This window comes from Fulmarus glacialis, unplaced genomic scaffold, assembly GCF_000690835.1.
Source record: "Fulmarus glacialis isolate BGI_N327 unplaced genomic scaffold, ASM69083v1 scaffold24548, whole genome shotgun sequence".
Classification (NCBI taxonomy): domain Eukaryota; kingdom Metazoa; phylum Chordata; class Aves; order Procellariiformes; family Procellariidae; genus Fulmarus; species Fulmarus glacialis.
In genome coordinates, this window is record NW_009228259.1 from 6,867 (window position 1) to 18,738 (window position 11,872).

Consider the following 11,872-nt stretch of genomic DNA (forward strand, 5'->3'; position numbering starts at 1 on the left):
CATTTTTCTAGGCATTTGAACAAAACGCTTTCATCTGCGGTATCCGCAGCAACGGCTCAGCGAGGCTCCCAACGTGCCTGCCTGGGTGCGATTAAGGGAGCAGGGGGAGAGGGCAGCGCAGGCAGGGAGCTGGGCAGGGGTGGCCACCCACGGCCCCCCCCGGCTGGCTGACAGCGGTGGCCGAAGTTGGAGGTCTTCCACATGGGGTGGCCTCTCCATCCCACCAGCCACGTCACCCCTGTGCTGATGAAGCCGCCTCTGCCCAGCCCATTCCCGTCCGGTAACGGGGCTAATTTATCTGCAGCCACTAACGATGTTCCCCAGCACACACACGTGGAGGGCTCCCCCGGGATGGTTTTCCCCAAGATGGAGCATGCTTCGCTCTCTTAACCTTTCCTCACAGGTCAAGTCCTCCATCATTTTTATTGCTCCCCCCTGCATCGTGGCAAAGTCTTTTTTCTTCCTCGGAAGCGCAGCGCCAAGCCCTGCCGGCACGAGTAATTAATCGTTTTCCATATTTAATATAACCCAGCAGCCGGATTTTGTGGTTTTGGCTGTGGAGCTGTCCTGGCCAACCCCAAATCCTTCCCGAGACTTGGGCAGACATATGTTTGTGCCTCAGTGATGCTCTCCCACCTGGATTCCTCCTGAATCGCTCCCTATCGACTCCGGCCCTGTTCCGGCAGCGCGTGCAATCGGAGCCGTGTTCAATTCCCGTCCTCTGAAGCATTTGCAATGGCTCCCGGCAGATTTGATCAATGCAATTTTGATCTCTCGGCCAACGTCCAAGCTGCTCGCAAAACAGCGAGTGGTGCCAGGCGCGGAGGAGGGCCTTCCTCTGTGCCGTTAAATACCTGGGCTCCCAACTTGAGATATCGAACCGTTAATAACCACTTTCCATTTTTGACTCTCTTTCTGCCTGCTGCTCCTCTGTTCCTCCGCGGTGCTGGCTAAGTGGCGTTTCTCTTGCTGTGATAATCTGAGGTGCTTCTTCACGTGAGCACTGGAGCTACCTTGGCATCTCCCGATCATTAAAATGGGTCCACCTTCACAGATGGATCTGTGTGCGCTCTGCATGGGGGGTTTTTTTGGAGACTAAGTGGGTTTGTGGCGTGGGAGTCCCCATCCCCAACCGTGAAATGTCTCTCTGCAGCTGGCGATGCGGATGATTGGTGTTACCAATGGGGAGAGAATTGGGCAAATTGGGCAAAGCCACGGAGATCGAATCCCTCCTGAGCCAGGAGGTGATGGGTAGACTGGCAGATGGAGCGGTGGGGTGTCCTTCTCTGTGCTGGAGCCCCCTGAGGCTCCTGCTGAGCCCTGGTAGGGCCGAGTGTAACGTTTTGGGCAAGAGCCTGTCTCAAGTGCTCTCCTTCTCTGCAGGCGTCCCGTCTGGCCCCCGCAACGTCATCTCCATCGTCAACGAGACGTCCATCATCCTGGAGTGGCACCCGCCACGAGAGACGGGGGGGCGGGATGACGTCACCTATAACATCGTCTGCAAGAAGTGCCGGTCGGACCGACGCGCCTGCTCCCGCTGCGACGACAATGTGGACTTTGTCCCCCGGCAGCTGGGGCTGACGGAGACCCGGGTCTTCATCAGCAACCTGTGGGCACACACGCCGTACACCTTCGAGATCCAGGCTGTCAACGGGGTTTCCAACAAGAGCCCCTTCCCACCGCAGCACGTCTCCGTCAACATCACCACCAACCAAGCCGGTGAGTCCTGGGATGGCGCGGTGCCGGGGGTTTTAAGCCATACACTATGAGTTGCAAGCTCCGAGTCCGAAGGAAAAAGCTCCTGGGGTGTAAACCTGCCCTGGGCAGGCTGGGGGGAAGGCAGCAAGCGGGGAGAAAGGCCAGGAAAAGAGGGAGGGAGAGGGACGGGGGAGGTGGAGGGGTTGCCTGCGCCCTGGGCAAAGCGAGAGCTGGATTGTGGGAGGGAAGGGGATGAGGACCGATATCTGCTTTTTATCCCGCTCTAGATTGCTTGGGGATAAAATGGCATCACCATTTCCCCCCTTTTCCCAGGTGGGAGCAGGGAGGAGGGGTGAATCCAGCCTCGAAACGCAGCCTGGCTGCATCGCAGCATGGGGGGAGCAGCATCCCAGGGCTGAGTTCAGTCTCCGTCTCCTCTGGCACATCCCTCTCCCATCATTTTCGTCTCGTCCCCTTTTTCAGGCTCCCCTGCCCCTTTCCCTCCCTCTTCCCGCTCAGGCGTCAGGAATTGAACAAGCAGCTCTGGGCCAACACGGGATGCTGACAGGGTGGGTGTGCAGATGGCAAGGGGGGGACCCTGTCCCAGGCTGCAATGAGGAGCACAAGGAGCCGAGGGGATGGAAACCCATCTGCTTTGGGCAGAGAAAGGGGATGGTAATTTCTGCTTTGTGCCGAGCGTGTAGCGCAGGCAGCCTTCGCCAACCTGCTCCCTCGGGACAGCATGAGGCAGAAACCTGACGTAAATATTTTAGTCTCCCGGCTCTGGGGAATACAAATCTACGGTTGTGCCTGGCTGGCATCGCTGTCTCCTGAACCACGTGCAGTCAAAACTGCCTCTGGTCTCCAAGCCTTTTCTCCTGGGGTGGGATTTTTGGGGTGTTTCTTTGCTTGTCTCTCACTCTTGGGCTGCCCGGGAGCTGGGAACAGCCATGTCCATCTGTCTGTTTGCCTTGCGCTCCCTGTTTGTCTTGCGAAGGCTGAATATTAATGAGGAAATGCTCCCAGTGCCGCAGGACGGGCTGTGGGGTAACCTGATGGAAATGCATCAGGTGTGTCAAGGGCGGGATCGGTGCTGTCCCTCTAAAAATCCCGTTCGCTTTGCAGTGGGTTTTTCCACCCGCTTTCCCCACGTGGGGCCGGATCCGGGCTGCTTAGTGTATCTCACCCCGCAGGGCTGCCCCCAGCCCCATCCGCCTGCATGCCGCTACCCATGCTAACGGGGTGGGGAATGCAGCAATGAACAAAACAGCAATCAAGCTAAGTGTTTAATTTCAGCCCACGAGCATCTTTTCGGAGCGGTTGTGGAGAGATTAAAAAAAAAACAACAACGGGTTTAAATACGCCAGGTAAACAAAGGTGGTGCCGGACTATTGACATCTCCCAGTGCGGCCGCGTGGAGCGGGGCTTCTGCCGCCCCCAGGTTTCCTCTGCGGCACGATCCTGCACCCCGAGCTGGTCGTGCTGAGCTCAGCTCTGCCCTGGATCCGTGGGGAGGAGGCATTTTCCCTGCCCAGTGCTGCCTGCACTGGATAGGGAGCTGACCCTGCGAGCAAGTCATGCCAGCCCTGCTTTGGGTGCGGAGAGACTTGGGTACCTTTCTTGGAGGCTTTTAGTAGGACTAAATGCAGGATCGGGGCCATATTGGCTGGCTGTGGCCATTTCAAGTATAACTTGGAGGGCAAAAAGCCTTTTGAAAAGTGGCTCCTGGCTAACTTAGCAGCTTGGTGTCCTTGTTGCTGGAAGGATGGTATTGCTGCTGCTGGGGATGCTGGGCGCTGGGGGTGCTCGGCTCCGGGATGCTCAGCTCCAGGGATGCTCGGCTCCGGGGGTGGTCGGCTCCAGGAATGCTCGGCTCCCCGGCAGGCGCAGAGCAGCCCCGGGATTGCTCCAGTGCATGCAGAGAAGGGGGCAGGGAGCAGCAGCAGTGGGGACAATGTGCCTGGCAGCTATTTTAGGAAACCTGCTCGCTTAGCTCCGGTCTGGTGTGTGAACTTAAATACTAGGGGCGGCTTTGCAGAGCAACATGGTGTGTGGCGTGGCCAGCAAGACGGCTTAGAAATACATGGCAGGGAGGGAAGGGAGTTGGACAAACCATGCCAGGCTCGCACCCGATGCTGGCTGCGTGCTCAGCCAGTGCCGAGCATCTTGCTTTCTCCGGGGATGCTACGACAAGATGCCTGGGACCCCTGTGGTTTGCTGCCCGGGATGTCTTGGGGGGCTGCAGGGATGGAGGCGCTGCCTTTTGAGCACCCTTGCACCGTGGCCTCGGGGCAGGTGAGGAGCTGAAGGATGGTTTGAGACTGTTCTGCAAGTGTTTGGGCTTGGGAAATAAAACTCTGGGAGAAGCACATTTGGGCGCTGAGGATGAGCATCCCCAGAGAGCCCCTAAGAGCGGACCCAGCAGCTCCTCCAGGCCAGGGCTGAGCTGAAGCCGTGCTACAGACTCCAGTACCTTGGGGTCCCCTTGCTGGGCTGGGGTGTCCCTGCCCTGGTTTTCCGTCGTCTTCCTCGGGGTGGGCAGATTTTTGCTCCTATGTCCTATTACTGACAGCATGTGGAGTTGCAGCCGCGGCACAGGCTCCTGTGGTGCTGGCTCCCCCAGAGAGGCTGTTACGGCAAAAGATGGCAAGCAGAGCTGGGGACCGTCATTGAGCCTTGGTTTGTCCCGCTGGGGAGAGCTTTGCTGTCTTTGCCCCTCTGTGGGAGACATCCTTGGAGCAAGCAATCCCAGGGAGATGGAACATCGAGGATTTCTAAGTCCCTAATTAAAAAGGATAATTGGTTTAAATACCAGAATTCCCTTGCCGACTCACTGCTCTGGCTCCATGTAAATCTTCCCAAATGCGTGAGCTTGTCCCAGGGGGCGAACAACCGCAGGCGTGGGAGATTTGGGATGCTCCATGTGCCCGGGAGATTTTCCCCCTCCCCAGGGCTGTCAGTCTTACCCCTCTCCATTAATTTTCCTTCCCTCCCCGCTTCTTCGGCAGCACCCTCCACCGTCCCCATCATGCACCAGGTGAGCGCCACGATGAGGAGCATCACGCTCTCCTGGCCTCAACCCGAGCAGCCCAACGGCATCATCCTGGACTACGAGATCCGCTACTACGAGAAGGTGAGCCGCATCTGCACGCCCGACGTCAGCAGCACCGTGGGCTCCAGGCCGGCAGCGGTAAGCTCGGGTCGAAACCTCACGACAGAGGGTGGGATGAGGGCATGTGGAGCTTCGTCCGGCGCTGCCGGGAAGCTGCTCGGGTCCTGAGTGTGCTGGGAGAGGGGAAACGTCGATGAGCTTTGAGTCACGCTCTTTGCTGGGAAGAGTCCAGGCGGTGGGACAGGCTGTGGGATGGGCGCCTGGGTGCCTGAAGGGTGGGAGCAACGTGCAACCAGAGGAAGGGAGGCGATGTTGTTCTACTACAAGAAGGACACTGAGGTGCTGGAGCGTGTCCAGAGAAGGGCAACGAAGCTGGTGAAGGGTCTGGAGCACAAGTCTGATGAGGGGCGGCTGAGGGAACTGGGGCTGTTTAGCCGGGAGAAGAGGAGGCTGAGGGGAGACCTCACCGCGCTCTACAACTACCTGAAAGGAGGTTGTAGCGAGGTGGGGGTCGGTCTCTTCTCCCAAGTAACAAGTGATAGGACAAGAGGAAATGGCCTCAAGTTGCGCCAAGGGAGGTTTAGATTGGACATTAGGAAAAACTTCTTCACTGAAAGAGTGGTCAGGCCTTGGAACAGGCTGCCCAGGGAAGTGGTGGAGTCACCATCCCTGGAAGTATGTAAAAGACGTGTAGATGAGGCGCTTAGGGACATGGTTTAGTGGGTATGGGGGTGTTGGGTTAACGGTTGGACTGGATGATCTTAGAGGTCTTTTCCAACCTTAATGATTCTATGATTCTATGACTCTATGTTGCGGCTGCAGATGCTAATTCCTCCCCAGTGGGCAGCGTTTTCTCCAGCACATCAGTGCCCGTTGCTGCCTTGGCTCTGGTAGCTGCGAGGGTGAGCAGGGACCCAGAGCGTGGGGACAGCGTCAGGAGGAAAGGAGGGGGACGGTCAGGACCAGCGAAGGTTATCAGGGTTGTCCCTGTCCCGGATCACTGCCTGCCACCGGGTCTCTTTCACTGGCAGCTGTCCTTCCCCGCAGGGGACACGCTCTCGACCCTTGTGGTGAACCGTGCCGAGCCCAAGCTGTTCCATCCCTCCCGTGTCTTGCCAGCTTTAATGAATTCCTCTAAATGTGAATAATTAGCTGATTTCAGCAGCAGCCTCTTTATGGCAAATCACTGGGGAATGTTGCAAAAAATGAGATTCGAGACGTACGATATCTCCACCAAGGTTTAGCCCAAGGACCCCTGCCATTGGAGCAGGGACTGGAGGGGCTGGGGCTTTCGGCAGAGGCAAGCTGCCCTTGAACCTGCTTGAGTGGGGTCGTGTGGGACGTGTTACGGTGTTTCCGTAACTGCATGACGTTTCTGAAATGTGCAGGAACATCAGTGGTTTGAAGATGAGGAATTTGCTACTCATGAGTGTTTTTGCTCTGGATGCTCTTATTGTTTCCCCTCACTGCTCCATGGTCTTCAGCACGGTGGGACCAGTGGGCTGCTGGGGAGGCACGTGCTGTGGGGACCTCCCCAACTCCCCGGAGCCCGGGCAGAGCTTGCGGGTGCTGTTCCTGCAGGATCCTCCATGTTGGGGATCGAGGGCAACCAGGAGGGTCTGAGCCACCTTGCCCAGGCTCCGGCGCTTGTCCTCGTGGAGCAGAGCCAGTGCCACCGCTTTATCCCCCTGCAGATAAACCTCATCCCTGCTATCAACGGGGATGGGTGGGCTGCAGGGTACATTGTCCCCAATGCTGACGGTCTCTCTTGGCTGTGCCCACAGGACCACAACGAGTACAACTCCTCCATGGCCCGCAGCCAGACCAACACGGCCAGGATCGAGGGGCTGCGACCCGGCATGGTGTACGTGGTGCAGGTACGAGCCCGCACCGTGGCCGGCTACGGCAAGTACAGCGGGAAGATGTGCTTCCAGACGCTGACGGACGGTGAGTCTGGAAGGGGGGGACAGGGAGGCGAAGGGGGTGGTTGTCGTTCCAGCGACAGCTTCGGGCTTTAATTGGATTAAACGAACTTGTCTCTGCAAACCTCTTTCCCAGCGGGCAGCGTGGCAAAAGCCAGGTGATTTACAGCGATGTCTTATTAATCGCCAGCTGGAGGAGTAATCTGCTTTAAATCTCTTAGCTCTGTTTTCTCCCCTGCTATTTAGCTGCGGTTTTGTCTTTCCTGCCTCTGACCGTGGTGGCAGAACTCCCCTGCCACTGGCTGTGAGTCCGGCGTGGCAGGAGGAGCGGAGGGTCGTAGACCCCCGGAGGAAAGGCTCCTGGGATACTCTCCAGGGATGCTCTCCTGGGGTGCTCAAAGCTGCATCTGAGCCATCAGGGCAAAGCTGGAAGGGTCAGACCCATCACTGGAAGCTGATTTCCCACCCTGAGGTGGTGTGTGGAAGGGAAAGGGCCAGCTCACGATCTTCACGGCTTCTTCTGGCCTCCTTGTCAGCATCGTGCTGTCGTTCTGACCCCAGCCCTTCCCTGCACCCACAAACACTAGGTCCCTTTAGAGACTAATAACTCACGGGAGGGTTTTTCATTAATCCCAGCTTCAGGACTAATCTAGAAGTCAGTGAGTGAAGCAAGGCTCCTTTTGTGGTCCTCCTACCCCTGGGGCAGCTGAAGTCCCTGCAGAGAGCCCCTTCTGTGCCGCTGCTGCCGTGGTTCTTGCTCCGCTTAGGTGACACCCATGGGTCCCAGCCCTTCTTGGCTGTCTTTCCTAAAACTTTCTTCTTTTCTAAAACCGAGTTGCCCCGTGCTCGCGCTCATGTCGAGTGCCAGCCAGGGCGGGAAGAGGAAAACCACGCAGGGCAACCGAAGGGAAGGAAATGGTAATAAACTCGCCCAATGCCTCGAATATTCAGGATTAGAGAAGCGAGAAGAAAATCCTGCTTCAAATAAGCAATTAATTGAAATTTAATAAGAATGGTTAGTATAGATTATTAAATAATAATTGATTGTTAGATGAGAATTTCTCAGGATTTAAGCGGCATGCGAGAGAGAAATCTAGTTGCTAGTAATTAACTGTGGACTAGAAAAATACAGATAAAAGGGTGCTAAATGCTTTCTTTTGGAGTGAATTTTATTTTAACCCTTGCTTGTGGCTGCTGGCCCAGCCTGGCAGACTTTGCTGGGGACAGTTGGAGAGGGGGCTGTTTCTGGAGGGCTGCAGAAGCCCCCAGGAGTGTGGGGTCTGCCCAATACTGCCCACTGCGGGTACCCACCCCGCTAATGGGGCAGGGCAGGAGAAGGGGAAAATGCGGGGAGACACATGGAGGTTGCAAGTGGCTTTCTTGGGGTTCCTCCACGTGTGTCCAGTCCACCCTGTGCCACCTCGGCTTTCACCCCAGCCTGCTGCTGAAGGACGCAGGGGGTGGCCAAGGGGATGCGGGGAGTTTGAGGGATGCTCGGTGTGGAAGGGGTGCTGTGGTTGCTGTGGCTCTGCAAAAGGAGTTGGCTTATGCCATCTGTCGAGATGTAAAAACCTACAAGCAGATCTGCAGCGAAGGTGCTCGGGTTCTCCTGGATCTCTCTCAAGGTTAACTGTTGCATGGAGAACTCTCTGGTGTCTAATATGGGTGAACTCCTGGCGCAGCCTTCCCCGGCTGGTTTGGTTATTAATGGGGTTTTTTCTCTTCCTCCTTTCCTGCAACTTGTAGGAACTTTATATCTGTGAGACCCCATGTTAAATTTGGTCAAAACGGCCAACAGGTTTAAATTTATTGAGGGAAGAGAAACCCCAGAGGCGCGAACAAAGCCACTTTGTGAACTTATCTCTTTGGGAAAGTGGGCCCATGCACATGGGTTTGACTTCATTCCCAGGACCTTCTCTTCCATATTTTTAACCCAAAGTATGTGTGAGCCGAACGTGACAATCCTTCCCCATGCAACGCAGCACCAGCTCATCACCTGCCTCAACCAACGCTCCCACCTGGATCCCCCTTGTCCCACCACCCTCCCATGGGAGCAGCACCCACGGAGTCAGAGGGGGCACTACGGGACCCTTTCCCAGGAGGCTGCTCTTACTCCATGAGCGTGCAAGGGAGAATTCACCCAGTCCCTCTTCTCTTGCAGATGACTACAAGTCGGAGCTGCGAGAGCAGCTGCCTTTGATCGCGGGGTCCGCGGCGGCCGGGGTGGTCTTCATCGTCTCACTGGTGGCCATTTCCATCGTCTGCAGCAGGTGGGTCCCCGTGGGATGCTGTGTCCCTGGAAGGTGGAGGTGGTAAGACGTAGCTAGGAGAGATTTGGGATAGGAGGGGAGGGACGGGGTACCCCTGTAGCTGGAGAGAGCGCCGAGCTGCCACCGCTCGCCGAGTGTTGCTGGCAGGGGAGAGGTTCGGGGCCGTCATAAGCCGCTGGTTCCTCAAGCCTGGCTGTTTTCTCCCCTCTTCTCCCAGGAAGCGCGCCTACAGCAAGGAGGCAGTGTACAGCGATAAATTACAGCACTACAGCACCGGGCGAGGTGAGTGGGGAAAAGCGGGCAGGGGAAACCCTCCTAAACCTGCACCTGGCGTGTGCCCCACTCCTCCACCTTCAAATGTGCACGGTCGGGGGATGAAAGCCCCATGGGGCCGACGGAGAGGACCGTAGGGTGGGAGTAGAGATGTCCACAGCTGTGTGTCAGGGTGTCTGGGGGGGGTTTGCAGTGGTGCAGCATTGTGGGTGGGAAAAGAAGAGCAACAGGGGGGATTTGGGAGATGGGGACGGATTTGGGGGCACAGGGGCATGTAAGGGACAGGGGGATGTAGTGGGACAGGGGATGGGGAGAGGATGCTGTGAAGACTCCCAAGGAGGGAGGAAGGAGAGAGACAGTGTGTGGAGGGGGGATGAGCTCCTGATCTCCTGCCACAGCCTCTGCCCGGGCCAGGATCGGTGCTGGGCTGCTCTTAGCGCTAAAGGGAGTCTGGATTTTGGGAACGTGGCCGGGGAGTGCGGGCTGGTGGCCGGCATTGCTGCTGTCCTGGCTGCGTGGCTGATGCTTGCCCTGCACCCTGCTCTGGGAAGAATGCGTGGCCAGTGACTCGGAAGGTTCAGCTGGTTTTGGGCTGCTGATTGCCTTGGCAAACAACTGGGAGAGCCTGAGCTCTCTTTTCCTAAGAGACCTTTGCGGTTGGTGGAGCTGTGCACAAGAATAAATTCGAGGTGTCTGTTGTGGATAACGTGTGCTCAGGTGCTCTCCAGCTCCTGGTAAAGCAGCCAGCGGGCAGTTGTGATCACTGGAAATGATAATAAAGCAGCAAAGCGGCAGCTCCAGGGGGTGAGGAGTTGCCATGTGGTGCCCGCAGGCTCCGTGCCCTGTCCCCATGGGATGTAAATCCCATTTACACTCTCCTAGAGATGCCTTCCAGGTGCATTTTGCTGCCTTGTGGGAAGAAACAGTCCCTGGGTCCTGGGCACCTGCTTGGGGAAAAGGGCTGGTGGCGGGATGCAGGGATGGGTGACAGACAGCTGGGGAAGAGGGGAGTGGGATGGGTGAGCGGAGAGGAGGGATGGAGATGGAGCGATCAGCCTGGCAGAGAAAACGGGAGGGCTGACGGGGAAGGAAGAGTTTTGGAGGCAGCCAGGAGAGCCCGACCAAGCTGGCAGCAGCGCGCTAGATCTCTTTTGACCTTCTCAGCTTCATACCAAACCCTCCCAACGTGATGGTGGGACTGTGAGGGGCCGTAAACCTCCCTGCAAACGATAAACTGTTTTCCAAACATCACCAGGTGATACTTAAATATGATAGACCTGTGCTTTTCCTCCCTCTTTTCTTTGCATTTCTGCACCATGGGTGCTGGGGGAAGATTTATTTGATGCCTGATGGCTAAACCCGGGCTGCAGACGGACTTATTTTTCCTGTTTTCCCCCGGTTTTGAAACATTCCCCACGCCGCGTGCATCCCTAGCTCGCCCCAAGCACCCCAAAATCCAGGGTGTTCAAACCAGGTAGGAAAGCAATGAAGCGGGTGTCTGTGTTTAGTTTTTAAAGCTGAGCGATGTGAGGATCGGTGCCTGAAAGCGGGGGGGTGCCGGGGCTCCCGGTCGCGCAGCAAAACTCTTTCAAGGTTAGCAAGCCTCCAGGCACTCGATTATTGCAGATGCTTGAGCAAAACAGGTGGGAAATTTGTGGCGAGCGACTAATGGAGTAACGGGTGCATCCGCCGGAACAAATCACCCGCGCGTTTAGTGGCACGGCAATTACAGCCTCCCCGGCGCAGCTCCGCCGTCCCTCCCGGGAGCCCCCCCGGGGATCGCTGGCTGCCTGCTGCTGGCAAGGACTTCCCCGGGTGGGTTTTGGGGTGAGGTGGGGTCTCTCAGGTTGTAGTTTCTCACGCTTTCTCTCTGCCACTGCTTCGCCAGGAGCTTCGAGATAGGGGAAGTAAGGAAAGCGCCCTGTTGAAGCGGCGGCGATTCAGCAGGCAAGGGTTTTTCTCTGTCCCGATGATATTTGTTCCCAAGGAAAAATGGGTTTAGGTGCCCTAATCCCATTCATTTGGATGGGATGGGGATTAGGGGGGAGCTGAACCTGCTGTTTACTGAGCCCACGGGCAGACCCCGGGGCACATCAGAGGGTGTTTGAAAACCAGCCTGTGTTGACAGTGGGCAGGAAACTTCGGCATTATTGTCTCCTTTATTTCTTCAGTATTTTGATCAGTGAGTCAGTTTTGGTTACGATCCTGTAAATCCCTTTGTAATCCTGGCTGAAGCATCAGCTGCTCTTGTAAAAAAATTTATGGGGCAGTTAAAGTGTATGAGACAGAGCCGTAAAGGGATTTATGAACTGGGAGATGCACAGATGGCTTCATTGCAGCCTTCCCCGCCCGCCTCCGAGGCGCAGAGCTTTTGCCCCAAACGCCCCTTTTGGGGATGAGGATGCTCCTGTCTGGTCCCTCCCAAGTCCTGGGGGCCCCGCAAGCGGTTCTCCCTTGGTGGCTGTTCTGCACCAGCAGTGCCCCGCTGCGAGGCTTTCATGCCTCCTCCCGAATTACTTGCTGGCAAACTTGCAAAGCAGCCGGGAGCTGATTTAGATTCCCGACGCAGAGCCGCGCAGAGGCGATGCTGTGGTCCC

General features: G+C 56.8%; 1 protein-coding gene across 1 annotated transcript in view; it reads left to right on the top strand.

Annotated features, from left to right (window-relative positions):
• EPHB1 (EPH receptor B1) overlaps window positions 1-11,872 on the top strand; it is a gene marked incomplete at its 5' end in the record, with an annotated part of 21,451 nt that overhangs the window by 1,911 nt on the left and 7,668 nt on the right. The window contains 5 exons of the mRNA XM_009583428.1: window positions 1,384-1,719; window positions 4,707-4,888; window positions 6,595-6,757; window positions 8,894-9,002; window positions 9,220-9,284. Coding sequence (XP_009581723.1) covers window positions 1,384-1,719; window positions 4,707-4,888; window positions 6,595-6,757; window positions 8,894-9,002; window positions 9,220-9,284 — 855 coding nt within the window. The remainder of the gene's footprint in view (window positions 1-1,383; window positions 1,720-4,706; window positions 4,889-6,594; window positions 6,758-8,893; window positions 9,003-9,219; window positions 9,285-11,872) is intronic.